Below are 24,958 nucleotides of genomic sequence, written 5' to 3'. Positions count from 1 at the left end.
GCAAAGCTTTATGAACAGTAAAAAATGAAGTATTATTAGTGCACAAATGTTCCAAAACATAATGAAAACACTTTATTTTAACCAAATTACTACGCCGCTATTTATGGAATGAAAATTTGGAAGGTCAAATGTGTTAGCAAAACAAATGTGGATACTCATTGGATTTTAACCATTCTTCTTAGTTTAAGACTGCATATACGCGTGTTTTTATAGTAAGTTAATATTCAGTCATCTTACAGACCAGTCTGTTTCGCTTTAAAATGTTTGTTTTCCAGAAGAGTAAATGCCACGCTAGTTTGTTGACACATTTTGATATGTGGGTGGGGTAAAAAATATCGGATCTATCTGTAAATTGTTGTGTGAATTCTCCAGGAAGCTCATTTTACGTACTACAACGGTTAACAGTTCAAAATACATTTGATCAATGCTATAAAATTTTATTTATGTTCGAACAGTTGTTTTTGTCTGTAATTTATTTGGAATGAAAGCAAATGTTCGAACATTCAGCTTCAAAGATCAGTAAAATGTTTGATAAACGGGATAACCGGTAATAAACGGTAAGTTGTTAGTTTCCAATTATATATTTATTTAGATTTATAAAATATTTCATCCTTTTTTGACATAATTTACTAAAGTCCAGTGTTCTGTTTTGACCAAGGCAAGTACATGTAACAACAAAGGATTTTAAAAGTAGTTCTGAAAATTGATATTTTCACTCCTTATTTTGCAGTGAAAATATCAAATTGATATTTTCACTGTTGTTATTTCACTGTTAAAACCCCATATTTCATCGTAAAGCATGAAAGAATATTCACCAATTTTAAGATATTTTTTCTTTCAAAATAGGTTATACCTCTGCAGCTTTAATGTACACTTTGCCAAACTGCTAATTGTTTAAAACAGAATATTTTACAAATAGTCTTCCCGTGTGGCATACGCGCTAAATAAACTTCCCGTACGATTATAAGAAACACCATGAGCCCTTAGAGTATTGTTATGACAGCGTTGGTCAATTCATGGATACATAAAGCTTGGGCAGTTTTCATAAAACATCTTACTTCATTTCCTAGAAAAGTCAATTGTCAGCAATTTTTGTTGTAAAATTTAAAGAAGAGTATATATAGAGAATACTAGGTTAGTGCCGTGGATGGAGGAAGTTTATCTGGCAAGGCGGAGGAATTTATCGGGTGAGCCGAAGGCATGCAGTTTGTTTGTAACTCATGAAGATTTCAGGTCGATTGTTTTGCCAGTGTCATTATTTTGCATAATGATGGGACTTTATGGGCGAGTGATTGCTGAGGTCGGCTGTTAGTGGTCCATTGATAAGATACTGAAACGACAGTTCTGCTTTTCTTCTGACATTGCAGAATATATAAAAGAAGTTCGTTTTCGCGGTCACATGACCACCTGACTGTAGATAAACATCACGTGGTCTACTATCCTAATAAACTAAAGTTTACACGGCACCTTGTTATTGGACCGATTTGTATGCAGGTGACAGGATAAATATGTTAACATGAACAGTATGTATATCAAATCAAACCAATGAAAATAAAGTATTTCCGATATTATAAGGCAATTATATCACATGATAAATAAGAAAATGACATGACTTAAGATGTTTTATGAATATCCACCCAGGAATGTATATTCCTTATATAACACTGTGTTCAAGCTTCAATAGAATCAGTCCAGGTCAATGCAATCTTCACCGATGTAATAACTAGTCTCGGGGCAATCTTGGATACAACGACCCTGGTACTTGAAGTTTCTGCAATACTGAAACATAAGACAGGAAGTGTTACGAAATAGTGCCTTGCGAACGATGTGGTCACAGTTGGAACTCTCGGCTGTTATCCAAAGAAACATATTCTTCCGAGCTTGCCCGAAAAATTCTCGTTCACCAGAGTGATGATGCTATACGAACCACAACGTTATGAAACCTCTGATAAATGAGAATGGCCAGAAATGGCCGATAAGTAACGATTAGGTGTGGTCCTTTATACTGGCAAGGCAATTGCTGGATTTTTTTTCCATCATATCAGAGTTCCATATATACAAGTGTGCATGTTCTTAAAACTGCGTCATTATTTTTCTTTAAACTTGTACTATATTAATTTTGTTCTGTACAATATGAAAATGAATTAAATAAATTAAAACTGTTCATACAAATTCAAGTTTTTGATCGCACATTTATGGAAAAACAATTGCTTGTTTGAATTCTTAATTGTCCAACACGACCCAAAATTGACATCTCGATTGACTCCGATCAATTGATACTAGTTATTATTACAAAAAACATAGTTACTCGATGTTAATCTCCAATTGGCACCACAGCGGAAGAAGCGTTGCACGTTTTTAATGGCATAGCAAAATGTTGTCGTTGCAATGATACACATTGAACTACTACCAATTTATCGCAAATGGTTGATGCAGAGCTAATAATCGCCTTGTTACGGGCAGTGAGAATTTCGACACTAAGTAATATCTTCACGTAAGCAATGAAGTTCTAGGCCCCGTTATAATTAAAATCGTTAGGCGTAAGATCATTAATTCCCTGGCGTAACTCCGTTTGTTTGGCGTAAACTGCGTTTCAATTAAAATATAGTAAGAATATGTAATAGTAAGATGACATGAATTAAAATCTTAATGATTAAGAATGGGCGGAGTGAGCGTAGCGAACTTAAACTACAACCTCATTGGCTGACACATTGTCGACGCAAATTCTGACGTAGGGAGTGTGTATCGGATGATTGGCAGTGAGCGGACCTTTAAACACGCGAAAGTGGAATTTCTAAATGATTAAGCATAGAACTTAATGATTACATATTGACGATTTCATTGGCTGTTAATGAATGTTGTATTCTAGTTATTTAATAGATTCTGCTCACAACTTAACGGTTGTCCGTAATGTTTACGACTAAGATATGTTAGTGAAACGGGCTCCTAGAACTTTAGTTTAAACTTATTTAATTTTACAACGATTGTGAAACAAGCTATTGCAACTTATATTAATCACTCTCGTTAGCACAATGTTGCGCGAGAGTGTGGTCTTGTGTTGTGGGGGGGGGGGAACGGAGTACCCGGAGGGAACCCACTTGTCCGGCTTGGTAACCACTGACCGAACTCACATGTGCCCATGCCAGGACTCGAACCTTGGTGAGAAGCGAGTGCGCTTACCACTGCGCTAACCGGATAACCTTAGACACCCAATCTGACTGAAGTACCTAGAACTTTAGGTACATCAGTCAGATTGTGGATCACAGTTCTCATATGAACAAGGCATATGTAACAGTGTCTACTTACATCACATGCTGAGTTGATCCAGCCGTCAGTGCATCCACCAACACACTGGGGGTGACAACAGCCCAGCATGCCTTCCTCGTGGCACGTGGCATTGTGGCACACGTAGTCACACTCGATGAGCGGGACTGAAACATTGAACAAACATATTACATACACCCACGGACGCATTAACATTTCACATTATATAAAGGGGCACAGTATAAGTTACAGTTGATGGATGCAATTATGTTTATATTCTTATTTTAATGAATTATTATGTTTTACTCATTTGACATTATTTATAAGAAAACCCCAAACAACAACTTATGTTTGTGTACAGTTAAAAACATATTAATCTTTATAAATGGTGTTTTCATATAATAGCTATGTGGCCATACGAAATGTACCGAAACATAGAGTTTTTTATCTGAACATAACTGTTTTGTTCTTCAAAAAAGAGATGCGTCAGTAGCACTTCTAGTGTAAGCATATCATTAATAAAATAAAAGCACGGGGCTTTAAAGCAAAGCTGACGGAAATGAACGGAGATCACCGATTATCGCCGATCGATTGGCGGAATTTCCCGATACTTGCCGTGTACGTGCTGAGGATTGTGGGTATACTCAAATGTGTTATCGTTACAACGACATCGGGTTGTTTCCAATCTACTTTTTCACATAGGAAGATATCATCAAAGTTGTGTATGATTTATATACCAAGGTGTTCATTAAAACACTGATCAATTTTGCCCGACACGAGGTATTTACATATAACATGTATGTTTTATTTCATACTTAAAGTTCAGTCTTAAATAGTGTATGGTTTAAACAGAAAGTATGGAAACCGGAAAACATCCGTATTACACACATCGTCGGATACCCCCGATGCACACTATGGAGTGTACTAACGGAAGAAAGTACCGTGGTTGCCAACAATGTATTACACACTGTGTTTTCCGATTCAGAACTACTACTACTTACATTTTAAACATAATGAATACATCATTACCTGTCTGACACATATCCGGACCCGGTCCCCAACAATGGGACTGCCCGTCTCTATCTTCACACTCGGGGGAACAGTCGTCACCTGCAACATAATTGTACCCAAAGGCAAGTGTTGACAAAGAGTCTTAAGTCTGAGCTCAGTCTGAGCTCAACCTCAAGACTCTAACTGTAATCTCAGAGTGAGGAATCACGTGACCTAAGGGGGGTTCTCACATGGGTCACCACGGGTCACAACCGATGTAAACACAGAAGTAAGGGACGTTAATCTCTAAATAGGTTTTTTGACAGAAAATAAATGAAAATATGTTTCAGCCTATAAAAGGCTATGATAATTTTAATATCTGCTTCTTCATCTTAAAAATATTTTAGATTCCAATCCTTGGGCCACACCAAATTGATATTTCGTTCCGCGGATTTACCGCTCCTATATTTTTTGAAAATGTAAATTTTTTTTTTAAATTTTTGTGTGCGCCCGCACCTCCATTTTGATCGCCAAGCAGATTTTTTTCAGGTAATAATTTATTAAAAGGCTAAACATAATCAAGTATATTTTTTCTACGCTAGTTTTTGTAAAGGGAAGTTACCGATGCGTAGTGTTTTTATACTGTATATCGATCGGTTTCAATAAATTCAATCAAAATGGCGGCTTCCGGTTTAAACAATGTGGCTCGAAGTTTGGAATATAAATCTTATTTTTGACAATAAATATGTTTTGAGCATGCTTGAAGTCATTGTTGATCGTCTCATGCACTAAAGGATCATTATTTAAAGCAATCATTATGCAATAAAGCATGTGTATCTGAGACTGGTAGCGATTATATTGCGTAATTAGTGACTCGTTTGGAATGGAAATCGGAATGATCATTTTAGTACTATTTTATTCAAGTCATAATACAAGGGACCAAAATTTTACCTCGTTACGACGATGCTAAAGATGACAGGTCAGCTTAACTGGAACATGAGTCACTGTTTGGTCCAAATTGATGTATCAAGCTCATTTTTGATCAAATTCTGACAAAACAACAGTTTTGAACAAATATCTTTTCACAAATAGCGATATAAACACTGGTTTGGATATACCTCAACATAAGTAAGCCTAAGTTTATCACCTTATATTTTGTTTTTATTTGCAGCATCATCCGGGATTATAATGCACTTGTCAATTGTAACCACTGCCCCGCCCACCCCTGGCCCTTGTTCCAGGGCTATACCTGGGACAGCTGAGACAATGGGCTGTGTTTTTACCTTTCAGGTGGCCCCGCAGTGCCTAGTAAATGTGGTTTTGTCTTCATATTTAAAATAGTCGGGAATGGGCCTCACATAGGTATTCGAGGTTGCGGGGCCATTTGGCAGGGATTTTACCAGCAGTGTGTCCATGCAGGTCGGGTATTTTACTCGGATTTTGAGAGACCGGAAGTCAAAGTCCCTGCTATTCCGGACTTAGGGGGGGGGGGCATATACAATTGGCTGGTGCATAAAAACATCTATATAACCAAAAAAGTACTCTGAAAAATACCCTTGTTCTTTTTGTTTTAATAAGCACATGTCATTGCATTTCCTGTGATAATAAAAACAAAATTTAGTCTATGTTATATGGAGTCTGATGTTTGTGTAAGTGATCATTTTTTACAAATGCAAAATCAATCCTAAGTTATGTCTAAATACAGTTGCATATGATGTTAAACTGATTCAGGTAGATTTATATAAGTTGTTTCAAACTTTTTACTAAAAGCAGGGTTATTTATTATTATAAATGATCGTCATATTTAAGTACGTTTTAATTATATGAGAAATTAGATTTATCCATATAATGTTTCTACTAAACACGGGTGAATAAATCGTATGTATTCCGACATTTTCCCAATGTCCATTAGAGGTTCAGTTCAATATGGCATTAAAATGGGTTTAAGGGCAATTATTTTGAACAATCTTTCTTACTTATATTGAATATAAGGACAAATATATTTTTCGCTCTTCGTTCGCTTCGGTTTTTATGAAAACACATGAAAATATATATATTTTTTTTTTCGCTCGCTCGCTCCAATTTTTTTGGGAAAAAAAAACGAGGAACTAAACATTAATTTGGTGTGGCCTTGGCCTAAATTTCATCTCGACGACGGGATTTTGTAGAACGATGCAACGCTGATATAGTGGTCACGGGTTGACTATTATTGAGGCTATTCGTTGCCAAAAGTCCAGATGTGTATGTATGTATTTTAGGTTTGTATTGATGACTTACCAATTGACATTTTACAACCGCCAACTCATCGGTTGTATGTTTACATTTTACACTGCACATTTTCATTTTTCATTGTACCGATTGGAGTTTTATTCTCGTTGCATCTATTCAACAGACGATTCAGTCGTGTTCATAAAGTTGTGTATAAAACACATGTCATTTTGTGAAAGTCACATGCCGGGTTTTACATTGCGGTGTGTAGAAGACAGATTTCAGTTCGTAGTTCTACAAAATACACTGTATGGTAGTAACTTTTCATTCGCTGTGGAACATGAGATGACTTTAATTTTATTTATAGATAGCTCCGCCTTAACCATGTCTTAACTCCGCCTTAACCATGTCTTAACTCCTCCTTACGTCTTTCGGAAATTTCCGCTATCACTCGGCTTTATTTAAACCAATTATGGATACTTTGGACCATGGACATTGCCAACCTTATTATGGACATTACGAATCATCTATATTATGACACTATGGACTATGATTTGGAAACAGGATGGGTTATAAGTTATTTCATGTCGAATAAAATAATATATGCTATTACAACATGTTTTTGTCTATATAATAGTAATTAATACGCACATATGACATGAAATGAGATGTATGCAAAATGATACTTGACTCAAACACAACAAAATGTAAGCCATTAGCATTAAATTATACTTCAAAAATGTCCCATTTTCTTATTTTTCTTTTAAAGCTGCACTCTCACAGACTGGCCGTGTTGACAACTATTTTTATTTTTTGTTTTGGAAATAGCCAATTTTTGCGTAAATGTCTGGATACTAGTGGTATAAGACTGCTGACAAAATATCAGGTAAGTTTTTCAGTTTTACGTTCGCAAATTGATTTTTTATGGCTAAAAGTGATACAACAGTGATACAACAGTAAGGCCACTCCTTTTTTATTTTTTGGTTTACAAGAATTTTTGGTAAAAATGTCCACCGGGTGGTCGAAAAAAAAGAAAAAAAAAAAGGAAAAAAGTCACAAAACATACCCTTAAAGGGTAAAAATCAGACAACAACATAAAAACATTGAAAATTTATATCATTTGCTTGACATTTTAACATGTTTACACGTATAAACTATCAAAGATACATTGAATATCACTCGGCAAGACATTTGTTTAGCTTTAACGGTATGCTAAAGCAAAAGTGAATGCAGAACACTTAAAAACTGACCAATATAAAAAAAATAAAAAAGAAGAAAAAGCGAATTTTACGCATTAAAATACACAAAAATTGCACTGTATTAAAACAAATCATTACATTTTCTAAATGTTGTTTCAGTTTTTTCAATATTGGAAAATGTCGATAAAGTGAAATAATTACCAATTTTGAACATAAGGAAATAACAGTTTATGAAGACATTTGAGTTTTAATATTATGAAAACAATTCCTGAAAAACTAAAAACAAAACTAGACCTAGATTTGAGTTTTAATAACCCTTACCATGCTTGGTACTAGTTGCATGTTACCCGATCAATGCAAAGTCCGGATATTTTCAGACAGGGATAATTACCATGGGATGTTCACCAAAGCCATTTCAAATTCAAATCTTGCAGCAAATTACCAAATCACATAGCAAAATAATAAATCTAGTATGTGACTTAACATTATGTACCAATGATAGTAAACTGACAGAGAAATCCATAATTATGTATCAGATATTTTCATCTTCTTCCAACTCCGCCATTTTGTGTATACATGCATTCACAGGGCATCTATACTTCATGCTTGTTTATTTTTCATTTTAAAGAGTATTCCTTGGTTACAACAACAAATTTAATTAACAGTGAACTATCAAGCTCATTACAAATTGAAATGGACTTATTCAAAATAGTTTTCCGTGTTGTTTTATCTAAATGTTCTGCACACAACTCGCAGGCATTAGTAAATGTCATTGACACATGTGTTTAACTCTGTCATTGTTTTTACTCTTCTATCCCAAACATGAATAAACATGTAATCTAGAATAAACACAAGCTTTACATTGACTCAATGACAAGTATTTCCAAACCATTCTGTGATTTAAAATCCATAAACACCACCGACCGAACTTGTGAAACTAGGTCACCGGTGTCAACATAGAATTTTTACTTTCGATTTCACCACTCACACTTAGTGCACTGTTATTTGATATTTAACCATAACATGTTATAAAATGTTTTTCTCACACATTATTTTCAGATATTTGTGTCTACTAATTCGATGGCAGCCGCTGACACTTTTATTTTTTATCTATAAACAACAATATTTTCATGACCTAAATTGGCGGGGATAAACAACAATCACGTGACAGTTATTGTTCGTGTCGGCTGTTAAATTTGCTAGTGTTTATTGCTATTGTTATTTTAACAACTCCTGCATATTTAAATTAATTATTTCATACAAAGAATGACTGTTATCGTCAATTCTACCATTGCCAACGGCGCTGCCATAACAGTTGACTGGCACACATGTTATCAATATAAATTGGCGAATACGCCTAAGAAACAACAAACCAGTCAAGATCTACTGCATTCGTACTCTTATCTGTTCGTTTTTCTTTCGTTTCGCACCAAAATCAATACGGTCGGGAAAGTAATTTTGAAAAAAAAGTGAAAATCATTTTTTATTTTTTTTGTACTTTTCGGAAAATTAGACCCGCCGGTTTTGTAAACCAATTTATATAAAAGTAGTGGCCTAACGTTTTAAGAAAAATGAAAAATGTCGGCAGTTTTCCAAACAATTTAGATCTGTTTTATTGTGAGTAATCTTATTACTTATTATTTGTATAGAAAGCATTGCTGCCAAAATCAGCCGAGTCTGGGACAAAAAAAGGTTGTCAAAACTGTCAATCTGTGAGAGTGCAGCTTTAAATTACTATAAACACTATTTTAAATTCAACCATTAGAGGACACTTTCTTGCCTTTTTGCTATGTTTAAGATTGCAAGTAATATTAGATAATTTAAAATTTACGAAGAAAAAAATCTAAATTTTCATTAAGTGGAAATTATTCACTAAGATGCTTAGGTTTCTTACTTGGTAGCTGGAACTGTATGGATAAAATACACTAAGATTACAACTTCATATAACTCGTACATTATACTGTAACGAATATTATTTTATAGGTAATTATTAAAGTATTTTAATGATGAAATCAATTTATTGCTAATAAACAACTATTACTTGCTGCTAGCTTTTTTACCCCACCCACACTCAACAGTCAGGGCTTTTTTTCACATTTAGGTGAAGCGGACCTAGCCCTTTTGGAGGGGAAAAATCGCGCGTTTGTTTTCTAATCTAAGACTCACGATATCTATTTTTTCATGTTCTTGAAATCCCCCACTTGATTGTTATGGTTCACAGTGGCAGATCCCGTAATTCATAACTGGGGGACACAAGTGGGTTGGAGGGCTGTTCTTCCATCCACATGGATATTTTGTTTCAACGATGTATTGAAATTACACGTTTACACCATACATGCTTATTAAGATAGTAAGTGTATAACATCAGACAAAACTAGGTGGATATCATTATGATGTCCATCAAAAGTTTCGTGGGTTTGCTTGAGCAGGTTTTGAACAGGGACTTGCGTTAGAGGGGCGTTACTTAAGGGCACAAATTTTTGGACATGATCCCTCGACTGGGCATGACATTAATATGTTTAAAATGTGGGAAGTGGGGTTAAGGGGTACTCCCCCTAGAATATATCAAATATATTTAGTCTGAATTGGTGCATTATGGCGTAATTAAAGTACTTTTTCTGAGAAATATTGACAAAAAATAACCTTTAAGTTTACTTGCGGGCCCACTGGGGGGGGGGGACACAGGCCCTACAGCCCCCCCCCCCCACTGAACGACCCGCCCATAGTTCACTTGTAAATAAATTAAATGAACAATTTTTGCCTGCTTGGGTATATAAGTAAAAAAAAACTGACAGTGGCAGTATAAATCTGGGTCCGTGAGCCCAGCTCAGATATACCCAACTGCAAATGACTAAATAATATGGTGATTTAAAACCCATTTAGGAACATTGATCGTTAAAATTAAATAAAAGCTGAAGTTAATTTTAGTTTTTAATTGTGAAATAAGAGAGAGTACTCGGACTTACAACCGGGAATTTACAGGAGGTAGGCGAAGATGTTATCTCCCTTGATGCGACGGAAATAAACGAAAGAAAATCTGATTCGTTAGCTCCGCCCATTCACCTTCGTTTCTTTCGGTGACATTTACCATATAAGGTATAGGCAAAATCGTCTATCCTTGTAATTCTGAACTTGTCAATTGACTTTTGTAAACCTGGACTTGCTGGACTGCAAATGTTCATTTTACGAATGCGAATGCCGACTGTAGGAGTGCAGTTTTACATATGCATGATTCGGCTTTCTAAATAACATCATCATATTGTTAAAGGCAAGTTATACGATCTATGTTTTAGTGAGTTTATACAGGGTCGATCTGACAAATATACATTTTGACTACTATAATGACAAATGACAAATCAATACGGAACAACTGACGAATATAAACAACAAATAGCACGTCTACTATGTAAGAGCTATTTAGTACGATTAAGAAGCACATTGTGGGAATTACACGTCTGGACTTTTGGCAACGAATAGCCTCCATAGACTATAGCATTGGTCGTAAATATTCGTATATGGTGATGTCTGACACTCATTATGTGATTTGGTTTCTGAAGGAAGGTTGCTGAAGGTTGTGTTTACGTAGATGTCCAATGGCCTGTATTGAATGAACATTTTCAAAGTTGTCCGCCGATTTTGGTATGGTATTGTTTATTTGCAATTTGATCGGCGAGTTTCTTTGCAGGGTTAGGAAGAGTGTTTGGAAGATGGATATCATGTTCTTAAATTCCGATGGTTTTTAGTCTGCATCAGTTCATTTGAATTGAGTAATTAGAATGATTAAGTGACCCAGGTAGCGAAACGTTAAATACCATGTGAGAATATAAGACAGTGCAAAGCGCATTTTTATGAATAAAAATAGTTTTCAACATTTTGTTTCAAATTATTGGCATTTTAATTTTTTAGTTTGGAATAATAAGATTTTTTTTTTTTTATATAATTTGAGTTTGTAAATTCGGTGCCAGTAGAATGCATGTGTTAGAAAATGTGCCATCCATACGGTGCATCTTATTCCCTTTATTGCTCATCTCGAATTTTATGCTGTTAGATCAAACGAACTGTCAATGATTGCACGCCAATTGTTATCTTTGGTTAGTTTTAACTCGGAATGATAGTCGTACAGTGTTAGATCAAAAGAAACAATGAATTAAATCAAATCACATCTATAACCATAAAGCAATCAGCCCATATACGTCTTGCCGTCAGCCCACCCGTCTGTGAAGGTACAAAGGCAAGAAAAACTTGCATCAAAGACGAATTCACGGCGCGCAGCAAACTAATTAAAACATAAACAAGACTGTGTACTTCTTTCAAAGGCAAGCTGATTGCGTTTTCTATTTTAATTCAATACCTGTCGGCTTCCTCATGGAATTAAAATCCATGTTTTGTGTCTGTGGATCGTTAAAGATGAACAGGACTTGTTACACTTGATTCTTGAGGTCTTGTACTGGTTGTCACCTTCATTAGCTCACAGGATTTTAATTATTACAGCATCAATCCGCTTTGCTATTTAAGATTAAAATGTCAAAGCTTGATTGGGTGTTATTACAGAGCTGTACGTAACAAATGCCACCTTTTGAAGTGAACTTTAATTACATACTTCCTAAGATTTCTTACAGTAATTTCTTTAATTAAAGCAACTGCTTTACAGATGGGGGACGGATGAAGAACGCGCGCCGTCCGTCATACACATTTTTTAAAACAAACATACCAATCTAAATTTGCCTTTTTCCTTCCAAAAGTGCCTCGTATGTATATTGGCGGTTTACAATGTCATATTTCTTTACATTTAACTACGCTTCATGTAGATCGCGTAGTAATTTCAATTTAGCAGGAATCATAATTTATTATGCAATAATACACTTCACTGTGAACAATTTGAATGTAGGAATACAAATTACAAGGTAAAACACTACAGTTAATATATAAGTATTATTATTAATTTTAGTACGAACTACTTCTACCAATGCACCGTCATATATTCGAGGTTCGATGGGAAGTGGCCGAGGTATTCATATTGGCCTAGACGCGCATACATGTTAGAGACCAGTAATTGACGTTTCCATACCATACATTGATACAAATAGAATGTTGACAGATTATTTCCATGCTGAAAGAGCATTGATTGACCATCAAAACAGAACATAGCCTTAAATGTTAGACTTCAACACTTCCAAACAGGGTATCAAGAAAAAACACCTGTGATACCTGTTGCCATGCGCGTGCAAACCGACTGGTGTATCCCGTTCTAAATATAGATATCGATGTGTAAAACAGTCCAAAGACTTTCACAACATGAAAACATATTAGGATGTTGGACTACAATTGTACATACAGTTTCTGTGTGCGAAGCTGGACTTGGCCTTGATCACCTTTCCCCTGACAATCAGGTCCCAGCGGATCGTGTCCAGAAAACAGCTCGGGTTGTAATATTTGAGGTCTCCCGATATCTCTGAAGGAAAAATACGGAACATGTTAAAACCAGGCAACCATGGGGTCCCGGCGTTTTGTGTCCAGAAAACAACTCGGGTTGTAATACTTCAGTTCTCCCAATATCTCTAAAGGAGAGTACGTTAAAATCGGGCAATTCTGAGATCCCATCGTTTTGTGTCCAGAAAACAACTTGGGTTGTAGTTCTTTATGTCTTCTGGTGTCTGGTATTCTGAAGAGCAATGTGTAGAGATATTCAGCCCAAGCGGGTTTTATCAAGAAACTAGGTACCTATCCTAATCGTACCTACCCTAATCGTACTTACCCCAATCGTACCTACCCTAATCGTACCTACCCCAATCGTACCTACCCTAATCGTACCTACCCTAATCGTACCTACCCCAATCGTACCTACCCTAATCGTACCTACCCTAATCGTACCTACCCTAATCGTACCTACCCCAATCGTACCTACCCTAATCGTACCTACCCTAATCGTACCTACCCCAATCGTACCTACCCTAATCGTACTTACCCTAATCGTACCTACCCCAATCGTACCTACCCTAATCGTACTTACCCTAATCGTACCTAACCTAATTGTACCTACCCTAATCGTACTTACCCTAATCGTACCTAACCTAATCGTACCTACCCTAATCGTACCTACCCTAATCGTACTTACCCTAATCGTACCTAACCTAATCGTACCTACCCTAGTCGTATATTTTTTGGTGTACAGAGATGCAACAATATTACTAGGTTTTGATATCTATTAAATAGTAAAGTAAAAAGCTTAAAGCTGCACTCTCACAGCTGGACCGTTTTGACAACTTTTATTATTTTTGTCTTAGAATGAGCCACGTTTTGCTTAAATGTTTGAGAACCAGTGATACAACACTGCTGACAAAAAATCAGATCGCAGTTTTTCATATTTACGTTCGAAAACAGATGTTTTATGCCGATAAACTCATTTTTCTTAAAGCGTTAGTAACGCTTTTAGCCACAAAAAACTTCGTACGTAAATATAAAGAAAATGCGATCTGATATTTTGTCACCAGTCTTTTGTCACTGGTTTTCAGATGCTTACGCAAAGATAATTCTCATTCATCAGAGGTTCGATCATGATAAATCTAACGCATTGGTACGCATAACATCATCACTCTGGTGAACGAGAATGGCAAAGATTGGTTCATTCCAAGACAAAAAATTCAATCTGTGACAGTGCAGCTTTAAAGAAAAACAGTGAAATATAAATCCCAATACTAACCACATTATAAAGCATTACCTTTCAAAGCTGGCATTGGTACATTGTTGAACATGGCAATCAACACAGTGTACCCCATAAACCTCATGTCCCCCCTCACAAACACCAGGCTGGGCAGAGGGACATCCACTTCGTTGGCAAACAGTAGCATGTAACCCGTGACAACCCGGATGTTGGCCAGGAAGCTCGTGTCCTGGCCTCGTTTCAGGTGCGTGATCTCAAGGTTGCCTTAAAAGAAGTCATTCAAGCTTTTGAAAATAAGGCGCGCGCTTTGATATTATAAAGAAAATAGTTATCACCCGAGCCTTTCCGGATATTGCCGAGTAGAGACAATTGAGAGATTAGATGAATATGATGCTATGATATCTCTTTTGCCTCGTTGGTAAACATTTGATAAGTTAATTGGTGGAAATACTTATTTTATTATTATATTATAATAAGAACAGATATCGCATTATTTAATAATTATGAAGTAATTAAGTCTATTGTATAATACTGGACTACTCGTTCAGACCATAGTTCCGTAGCCTATCGAACAAACATTTACATGCATGGCCAACATGCTATACTTTCTGGTTCGAAGAAAACTTTAACAATTAGGAACTCACCGGTTGTTGGGAGTGACAAGGTTTTGAATGCATTATAAATATTATGAAACATTGAACAGTTTCACTTTCGCACACTAGCCGAGGATTATTATACTACCCAAAGATTGCTATGGATCATCTAACGCTAATAATTACACCCCCCACCCCGCTCCCCATATAGGCTTTCATGTTCGTAGGTCTAGCGATACCGTTACAATGCTTAGTTGCACATTCAAAAGAAAAACATAATAATACAACTGCAATTATGTTACCAAAAAATGACCCCAAATGCGTTTACCGCTTGAAAATGACAAGGGCGATAACTCACGTGTGACTAAAGTAAGAAGTATTAAGCTTCAATGTTAAGCTTTAGTTTCAGTCACATTTATATCTTACCAACGCTCATGTATATTGTTGATGTCGTCAATAACGTTGTTAAATTGAACAAAGTTCGGAAAAGCCTAAAATCTGTTAATAACTCATACATTCACTATTTGTATTTCTTCAAACTGCTATATATTTCGAAATCATAATAACATGTGATTCTTAGCAATAATATACTATTTTACTAGTGATTGTCATGTAGCTTACCGAACACGTATGTACAGTCGACGTACTGTTTGTAGAGACGTTTGTAGTGGTAGCTGGAGTCTCCCATCTTCGAAAACCCGCTCCCTGTCCCCACACATACTGGCAAACATAAACACATATAGGGTGAGTCTATTTATAGTGCATGCTATTATGATATAACGTCAATGTGTAAGTAAGCTTATTTATACTCGCACTCGGGTCATGCCCATTCGGCAAGTGGTCTGATAAGATTGTTAGTCATTTTAGTTTTTTTGGAGCATAGTACTATGACTATATATAATCCTGGTAAGAGCCACCCTGGTTCTTTAACGTGCACCAGTGTATAATACTGTCACACGGGATCCCCATTTAACGTCCTTCAGGGAACACGATTAGTATAACTCTAGTGGTGCGGATGGGAATCGAACCAGTGAACCCTTGATTGATAGTCAAGTGTGTTCCCATTAGAACCCGGATCCGCCTCATACAAATAACGACAATCAGAGCAAGGGCCTGTTCATAGACGCAAAGATCACGACCTAACAGACACCGAACGAGTGACATACACTCTGGCTAAGATAATTCAAACCGACTGCGCCCCGTTTCAATAAAAATCAGGAGCTTGAGATCGCAATTTTCCAGGCGTAACCCAGGCGGTATTGTCGTAAACCTTACGCTGCTTACGAGTACTCAGGTACATTCGTAAAGTTTCGGGCAGAATGTATGCGATAAATGTTCTTATGGTAGTTTTATTGAAACGCAATTCCAGGCATAACTTTGTTTGGGGTGCGACCCTGGTTATGTCTGGAATTGTACGATCTTAAACCTAACGATCTTTATTGAAACCGGGACATGGATGGAGATAATTTAACTACTTTTAAATATTTACACCTCAACTTCCATTCCTAAAATGAACTGCCTTTCGGCGATTGCGTTCATCAATCGATGAACGCAACATCTTCGGATATGTTCGGATCGTAATTCATTGCATAACAATATACATGTAAGCTATTGATCTTGTTATTGGTTGTATTGTGTCTGCAGGTCCCGTAAAATATAGATCAACATTTTTAAAAGTGTTAGTTTATTATATTTTAAATATATTGATACCAGAAGTGTTTCAATTTTACGTTTTAAAGTGATTTCAAGTGGTTGATCTTTTCCCGCGTTATTGTGACGTCATTTGAAAAAATGTTTCCGGTTATAGTCGGGTCGTTCTATTTACAGAATGGGTAAGAACGGATTAAAAAGGTTTTCTTAAATGAAATGAAGAATTTTGTTAACAATTCCTGAACGCAATAATCAACTATTGGTGTAAATATAAGGAATGAATTGCGGGGTCCACCCATTGACCAACCCAATTGCGTTCATACCCCGATAATGACATCAACCCCGCAATTCATTCCTTAAATGAATTACAAAAGTTAAATAATTTTAACTCTAAGATTGCTAATTGTGTAACAGACAGGGCCCTGATTCAATAACTGATTCAATAAGATATCTTAGTAAAAACCGTACGCAATATTGTCTCAAATCTATCGAGATTTTTGGTTTTGTGCATATATCACTTGTTTACCTTTCATGTTTTATTAACTCAGAAAATCCTTAATTGGTAATTATGCTCTTACCTTGTGAATCCTTAATATGTTCTTTTGAAATAAAAATTGTTTAAACCGAAACCAAACGCTGCTAAGAGTGCATGGTGACGCCCGTAATCTATCCGAAAAATGTCCTAACCATTTTTATATTACGACAAAAATGGGGTTACGCCTGGAATTTAACAATCTTAAGCCGTAGTATCTTTATCAAAACGAGGCCCTTAAAATTAGTGATTAATTAAACTATTTTTAGACTAAATGAATTACAAAGGTTAGTCTTAAACTGCTAATTGTGTAACAGACAGGGCCCTGTTTCAATAAAATATCTTAGTTATATACCATACGCGGTTTTGATTCCTCGGGGACGGCCGTGATGTTTGCAGGCTGAATCTATGCGATAATGTCCTCACGACAAAATTGGGGTTACGCCTGAAACTTTACAATCTTAAGCCTAACGACACGAGACTCAAGTTGCGTATGAAGAACAAAGTGAATATTACATTTACGTTGTTTATAACCGGTTGGTTTTAGAGTATTGGATTTGAGTGCTCTGCTGTTCTTTTTTTATGATTTCTGGATTTAACATAGTCTAAGAATCGTCAGCAATCTTTAAATGTATGGATTACAATTTATAATGACACACTAACCGGTTGACAAACCTTATTATGGTGGAAATACATATCTTGATAATAATTTAACAGGGTGAATTATCTTTTGAAACACACACCATTGCGAGGATGCTATTATTCTTGTATAATAATGCTTATTATAGCTACAGATTAGCTACATTAAAGGCAACGACAATTAGCTAAAATTGACATTACTTGATATGATTAATATATACAACATGTAGAACAGATTAGTTTCAACAATACATCAGCTTTATGCATCAGTCAATAGTAATCACGCCCCCCCCTCCCTCCCCAGTTCCGGTGTTATACCAGGGATAGCGGGGGAAATAGGCCGCAGTGCCGAGTGAATGCGGTGGTTTTGTTTTCGCGCCGAAAATAGTGGGTAATCGGCCTTACCTAGGTATCCCCGGGTGAGGGGGCAAATGGCGTGGATTTTGCCAGCAGTTTGTCCCCCGCAGGACGGGGATTTTACCCGGGCTTTGCTGGTCCAAAAGTCAAAGTTCCCGCTTTTCTGGGGGGGGGGGGGAGCCTATGAGGTTACAATTGACTTGTGCATTACATGAACGTTTTCACATAATAATCTTGAAAATGTATCCTGTAATAACATTTAAACGCCGGCAATCTCTGGTGATCTCTCCTAACAATACGTTTACGCTTATGCCATTCGGAACTCCTCAGCCATTTTTTTATCGAAAACAACCTCGGATGATTATGAACGGTTAACAATGTCAGAATTCTTTACATTTAAAACGCAGCAAGAAGGCCGCGTAGTAATTTCAATTAAGCAGTTAAACTTAATGAATTTACTCTTAGCAATCTTAATTATTTATGCAATAAAACGCTTGTGTGGCAATCAATTTGAACTTAGTGTACAAATTACACGTAAAAACACTATAATTTTTTTACGAACTACTTGCTCTAATGCACCGACATACATCCAAGGATGTTTTCGGTGAAAAATGGCCGTGGTGTTTCGATTATACTTTGAGCGTGCGTCGCTGCTGTCTTCATAAAACAATAGTTTTATCAAATGTTTTCCGGGAATTGATATTGTATCAGTGTAAGATTGCAATATGTTCACCTCGTGAACATCAATTAAAATATTTATGTTTTTTGGCTACGCCAATCATTAAATATAGCCGTTGGTGCTCTCTCGGTGAAATATATTACGATCTTTCTCTGAAACAAATAATAAATTATCCTCTTTTTATTTCTGGAATTCTTATTTAAAGATATTGTTTACAATTAATCAAAATAAATATATTATGTACTTTATTTCATTTCAAAAGTAGCAAATGGGAAAACAGAATATAAAAGCGCGTACTATTTAGCCAGTTGAATGGCGTTGTTTAAAGTGACACTCTTATTCAAAATCAATGCGCACACATGTGTAACAAACATCAATTTTGACTGATAAACCTTTAACTACTTACTGAATAATGCATTTCAGGAAACTATTAATTACTGATAACAAGATTGTAACTGTGTATTTAATAGCTGAAATCGAGAAAAACATTAAATAATTGGTGAGTGCTAAAAGATTTACTGTGATCTACTATTGTCTCATAAAGTAAAAATACCGTCTTTTCTGCACCATTCAAATTAAACTCGGTATTCTTCATAAAAACCATAGTTTTTTTAAATGTATTCATCCTTTTTGGTATATTAAAACAACTGTTTTAATTGTGATAAATCTTATTTGGAAGTAAGAATGTATGTATCTTTAAAATAAATGTTACCTTGTTCGCCGCTTATAGGTGACTCGAGGTATATACCAACAGTACCCTTGAACATATATACACAAAATAAAATAAAGAGAAGCACTTTTTGCCCAACCATACTCTAAATAGTAAGATATAAATTTAAGAAACCTAATTGTTAAGCAAATCGTATTGTGTCCGTTTTATGTCCGTTCTACATTAAACAGCTATCCATTTATTTATTTATTTTTATTTAAAAAAATGAAGTAAAATGCGTTCATTGATGTAACCTTATTGTTCTGATATTTCACAGAAATTATGCATTCAGTTCTTTAATAAACCAAGCAGAACTATTGTATGATCTAAGTACTGTATAACTTCATCATTTCACACTCGGGTCTGATTTCCTCTCTGTATCTCTGCCGTAAGCAAGCCCGCAGGAAAATGTTAGGTTCTATTGGACAACAGATCTAGCTGACATTTGACAGCAGTAATAATCATGAATGTGACTAAATAAATTACGTTCGTAGTATCCCACGTAAATGGGAAAATTGCCCGTATGATATGTTAAGTACATTCTAAATATTATTATCATTACAATGTGGCGTGTGTAAAATGTTAACAACTTTAGGGAGAAGAGGTCATTCGGAACTCCTCGGCCATTTTTCATCGAAAACAACGTCGGATGTATGCCGTTACATCAGTAGAAGTAGTTCGTTTTTTTAAATAAAAGTATTTATTATTGTAGTGTATTAACATGCATGATACATACACATATAAGTTTAAATTGATTGGCAATTAAATGATTTATTGCTTAAATAATTAAGATAACCAATAGTAAAGTCATTAAGTGTAACAGCTAAATTGAAATTACTACGCGATCTTCTTGCAGCGTAGTCAAATGTAAGGTTTTCTGACATTGCAAATCGTCCATATACACCCAAGGTTGATTCGATGGAAAATGGCCGAGGTGTTCCAAATGTGGAAGAGGTCAGTTCCATGGATGAACAGATAAGGTTTGGGCAAATGAAATTGTTTTAAAAAGAAGCAAACAGGAACGTTTGTTTTATTTCTATGATTTGTAATTAGTATTAAATAAATATTGAGCAACAAAACACTTAACTGGTTTTCCAGAGGCTCTAGCTCTGTTGGAAGGGACGTTCGGTTCCTTGCATGTGTAAAACACTTTTCTGGTTTTAACCAGCACAGAGTCCCACAAAACTCTTTGACCGAGCGCAAGACAGGAATCTTCTACAGTCGATACCCGTTGGCTTGTCCTGACTTGGCTCGAAATTCTCGTTGGCTCGAACTAGATGTAAAGGGCCGATTCCTTTATTCTGATCGTTAGCATTCCCGCTTGGTTCGACTTTCCGAGGCTCGAGGTATTTTCGAACCAACGGTGTTCGACTGTACCAGGTTGTTAATGTCTTTCGGCAAAACGCGTTCTTGTATTGAACCCGTGACTTACCGCACCCGAAGCGTACTGTGTAGTCCGAACTCATTTGATTTAAATATTCAGTATTATGAACAACATCTAAAAAAATTACAACTGCGTGTCTACGATATGATAAGATACGATAAGATAAATTTTATTTCCAATCATGGTTCATGTTATATATGACCATTCTTGTACACCTATGCGTACAACAGATTTTTTATTATCAAACCTCTGAGGAATAAGAAGGTATATAAAATGTGCATCACAATATATCAGTTATTTAGAACACAAATCCTATCATAATGACCGTTGTAATGCAAATGAAGCTTAATTTCGATTTTACAAATACAAATAACAAAAGCTTGGTGAGGCTTGCAAGATTATGATTCATTCAGAGCAGCACAAGGGTGGTAACGCATGATCGATCTTTGTTTGTGCAATAAAGCGGTTACTTCCCTTTGTAATATCATCTACATGTTCTAAAGAAAAAGTGCCTTTATGTTAACGCTCGAATCAAAATTTGAAATAGACATTTTTCGAAATATTTATGAATAAAACGGGCTGGGGAAATATAATCTTTTGAAATGTAATCAAACTTTAACATAATTATATTTATAGCGTACATTGTATATGACAGTTACGATTCCAGATTTGTGTACTGTTTGTGGTTGAATTGAAGTGGTTTGCAATAAACAACATCACATTAGGATATATACATACTTATTGTTTTAGCCTACGCACATTCTACGCACTCCTGTATTGTTTGTAATATAGTCGTTTAATAGTTTATGTTTCAATAAAGAATATCAAACAGCAGGATATATTTGTCCTTCATATAGGGATTTACGGGAACACTATATACCAAAGTTTTTTTGGGGAAGACCAAGCATGTTTAAATTTGTAAACCTCTAAAATACGACAAAAACAACAATTATTACATTAATGAATTAGCTATGAATGTGATTAAAGCAAATAAAGTGAGAAATTCTTAATCAACATTCCTGTGTGATATATATTGTAAAGCATGTATTTACGCACTCCCGCGATAATTGCGGTTTACCATTTTGTGTGCTATGATCGTATTACAGTTATACATTCCATTTTCATGCATGTTTGTAATAATATTTTGTATGCGATAATAAGCTGTATATGCTTACATCAAAAATAAACCTTATATAATGTTATGTTATGATATAAATATCCAGGGGCGGCCCAGAATTGACGTAAGAGGGGGCGTAACTTACATTGGGTTGTTTACATCGACATTCGCCCCTCCCTCGTAACCGAAATTTATATGGATTAAAATTCAATAATTCAAGTCAGAAATGGTGCATTTTGAGCGTATCTTATTACTAGTATATGTTTTCTCCAATATTGACATAAATGTAAACCGATCTTAGGGCGGAGTTGGGGATGGGTGGGCCCCTGAATTCGCTAGTGATATCCGTACCTATACAGCGTGACATTTAACTGTGCAATTAACCACCTACTGTATAAAAATTGATATTTAAAAGTGGTCATTTATTATAATTGACATAAATGCACGAGCACTCGTCAAGGAAGTTCATGATTTTATTACGCTATAAAATGGGTTATAGTCGAGGTGCTTTCTAGAGGCATGCTGGGTGGGGCGATTCGCACCTAACCCGAATCTTATATGAATACATTTTAAAAAACCTGGAATAGAAAAGGGACTTTGGGGGTTGTTTTATCAAGATCCTAGATGCGGTTTCGTACAAAGGAAATATGTTCAACAATTCTACTTCTAGGGTTCCTGAAGTGGCCTCCAAGGTTCAGGGCTGGTCTTTCTATTTTAGATTTACAACAGAGCATATAACGATATAATTTTGCTGTGAGCACTTAGTACATGTATTTTGATATGTGTTTCGCACTAACGGATCCTGGGAGTCAATGGATACCGCTTTGAAATGGAAACATCAGATCACAGAGTTTTAAACTAGCTAACCAGTACCCAACCTCACAATTGTCCCAACATTAGGGTTACCGCCTTGAGCGGTCAGCAAACCAGGAGATCCCTTGGGGTTGGATTAGCTTACGAATACCCAACCCCACACTTGTACCAACATTGGGGTTACCGCCTTGAGCGGTCAGCAAACCAGGAGATCTCTGGGGGTTACATTAGCTTACGAATACCCAACCCCACACTTGTCCCAACATTGGGGTTACCGCCTTGAGCGGTCAGCAAACCAGGAGATCTCTGGGGGTTATATTAGCTTACAAATACCCAACCCAACACTTGTCCGAACAAGAATTCTGATAACATAAACCGTCAATACACCGGAGGTGTTCCGAATGCTGCAAGACTCTTTTGAACATGTGCAAAAGACTGGCTGTTAACGATTCGGGGGCTTAGATGGTGTATTGGTCTTCTGGAGGTCTCAATCGGTTTTGTTTTGAACGTAGATTGTTTTCACTGTGCGGCGATCGGATTGTCAAAACAAGAGTGTTGACTCTTGCAATTTAATGTGGAGCTATCTATGATTGATCAAAGCTGATGTGGTGACCGACCGGCTCTTCATCTGCGACTGGTCGTCGATCGCTTTCAAATTGGTTTCAGATGCGCGCCGGTATGTTTGAAGTATGACACAGGCTATAAAATGTAATACTGGCGCTTCTAGTATCATTTCGACAAAAACATTGACAGAATTCCCATCAACAGTGTTTAATTATATCAAGAATGTCTACTCATCTTGATGCGTTAAAGGGACTGTGTCACAGATTGGCACCAAACAATTTTTTTTTTCGGTAACGAATCTCAGGGCTATTATCTTATAGAATGTGTTACGCTTTGATATCATAATTGTAAAAAAAAGTACAAAAATGTAAAAAAAAAAATGTGTGTCAGAGACCGGGTTCGAACCCGTGTCGCCAAAATTGTAGTCCAGCGTCTTACTCACTGCGCCACAAAAGCTTATCCTAATCGTGTGACATAATTAAGCTATACACCTACCTCGGTAATATCACGTGATAACTCCGAATAGCCGATCACGCATAAGGAATGAATTCTACCTGGTAGACATACCCAGTAATCTTTTTAATTGAAAAATAGGAAATAACTGCTAAACTTGTAAACTATGTGGTATTTCAGTTAGTAAGTTTCAATGCATTGTACACATCGATGCCAAGTTTATGTCAGTTTTCGACAATTTTCTCCCCCCCCCCCCCCGCTATGTTATCATACGTGAGACAGCCCCTTTAAGACTATTAAAAGAAAAGTCTGTTCACCATCACGCATTTTTATTTAGTCATTTCATAAGCAATGAATGCAACTCACTTGCTGGCAACATATTGACAACTCGCCAGCGTCCGAAAACACGTCGCTTGATAAAGAAATTCAGTTATATAGGTCTTGATAAACGTTTTTATATAAATTTATCCTAAACTGATCAATTAAGATTAAAGCTACTAGCTCATTTTTTACCAAAAAACATGTTTTCCCGGTTATGCATCTGAGAACACTTATTTTGTCATCTTTTTACTCTATGATATCAAAATTGCAAATGAATACAGTCATATTATAAAAGGGAAGCATTTTGGTTTAAGTATGGTGCGAACCCAAGCTGGTAAAGTAAAAAAAAACCTAACGCCTTAACTTCAGGGCCACAAGGCCTTTTACAAAAAGGTAGATGTTTTAACCTCTTTATAATACATTGATAACATCACATGATAATGTCAATCAACCAATCACGCATCAACTAGGCCATAATAAAGTGATAATTAGCGTATGGATATTGTGGTGGTCTTCAAAGACTATATTTATGCATATAGATATAAACATTTGCTGAATGGTTCCAGGTTTTGATGGCGGATCCATGGTTTAGTGGTTACATACTTGAATGCGCAAATTCAATTCTAAAACAAATCTGATCGTCTTTTGGGAAAGACTTTGAATGGGGGTCGCGTGTGACAGTGCTATGCCCTCATGCACGTTAAAGAACCTGGGTAGCTCTAACCAGGGTTACATTCTGCTTGTGCGCTATGCTCCAAAAATCCTTAAATAAGTAACAATCTTATCGGAGCACTTGCCGAATGGGCAAGGCCCGAGTACGAGTAA

The 24,958-nt window shown here is 36.1% G+C and overlaps 1 protein-coding gene across 1 annotated transcript; it reads right to left on the bottom strand.

The window, feature by feature from the left end:
* Positions 1–484: 484 nt before the first annotated feature.
* On the bottom strand, positions 485–19,847 carry LOC128241645 (receptor tyrosine-protein kinase erbB-3-like). Its single transcript, XM_052958663.1, has 7 exons — positions 19,485–19,847; positions 15,537–15,635; positions 14,380–14,586; positions 12,997–13,113; positions 4,294–4,374; positions 3,307–3,431; positions 485–1,779 (listed from the first exon to the last, which is right to left on the bottom strand). Exons 1-7 carry the CDS (start codon positions 19,582–19,584, stop codon positions 1,687–1,689), a joined length of 822 nt encoding a protein of 273 aa, XP_052814623.1. The 5' UTR covers positions 19,585–19,847; the 3' UTR covers positions 485–1,686.
* Positions 19,848–24,958: the final 5,111 nt, after the last annotated feature.

This window comes from Mya arenaria, chromosome 7 (assembly GCF_026914265.1).
Source record: "Mya arenaria isolate MELC-2E11 chromosome 7, ASM2691426v1".
Lineage (NCBI taxonomy): Eukaryota > Metazoa > Mollusca > Bivalvia > Myida > Myidae > Mya > Mya arenaria.
Note: the sequence above shows the minus strand (reverse complement) of the source record. Positions and strands in the feature narration are given on the sequence as shown.

Excerpts from the sequence above, each read along its gene's own strand:
- LOC128241645 (XM_052958663.1), bottom strand. The coding sequence starts at position 19,584 with ATGGTTGGGCAAAAAGTGCTTCTCTTTATTTTATTTTGTGTATATATG. Across the intron at positions 13,114-14,379 it reads ACCAATGCCAGCTTTGAAAG|AGATATCGGGAGACCTCAAA; the intron begins GTAATGCTTTAT and ends TTTTTCCTTCAG. Across the intron at positions 1,780-3,306 it reads GGATCAACTCAGCATGTGAT|TATTGCAGAAACTTCAAGTA; the intron begins GTAAGTAGACAC and ends CTTATGTTTCAG.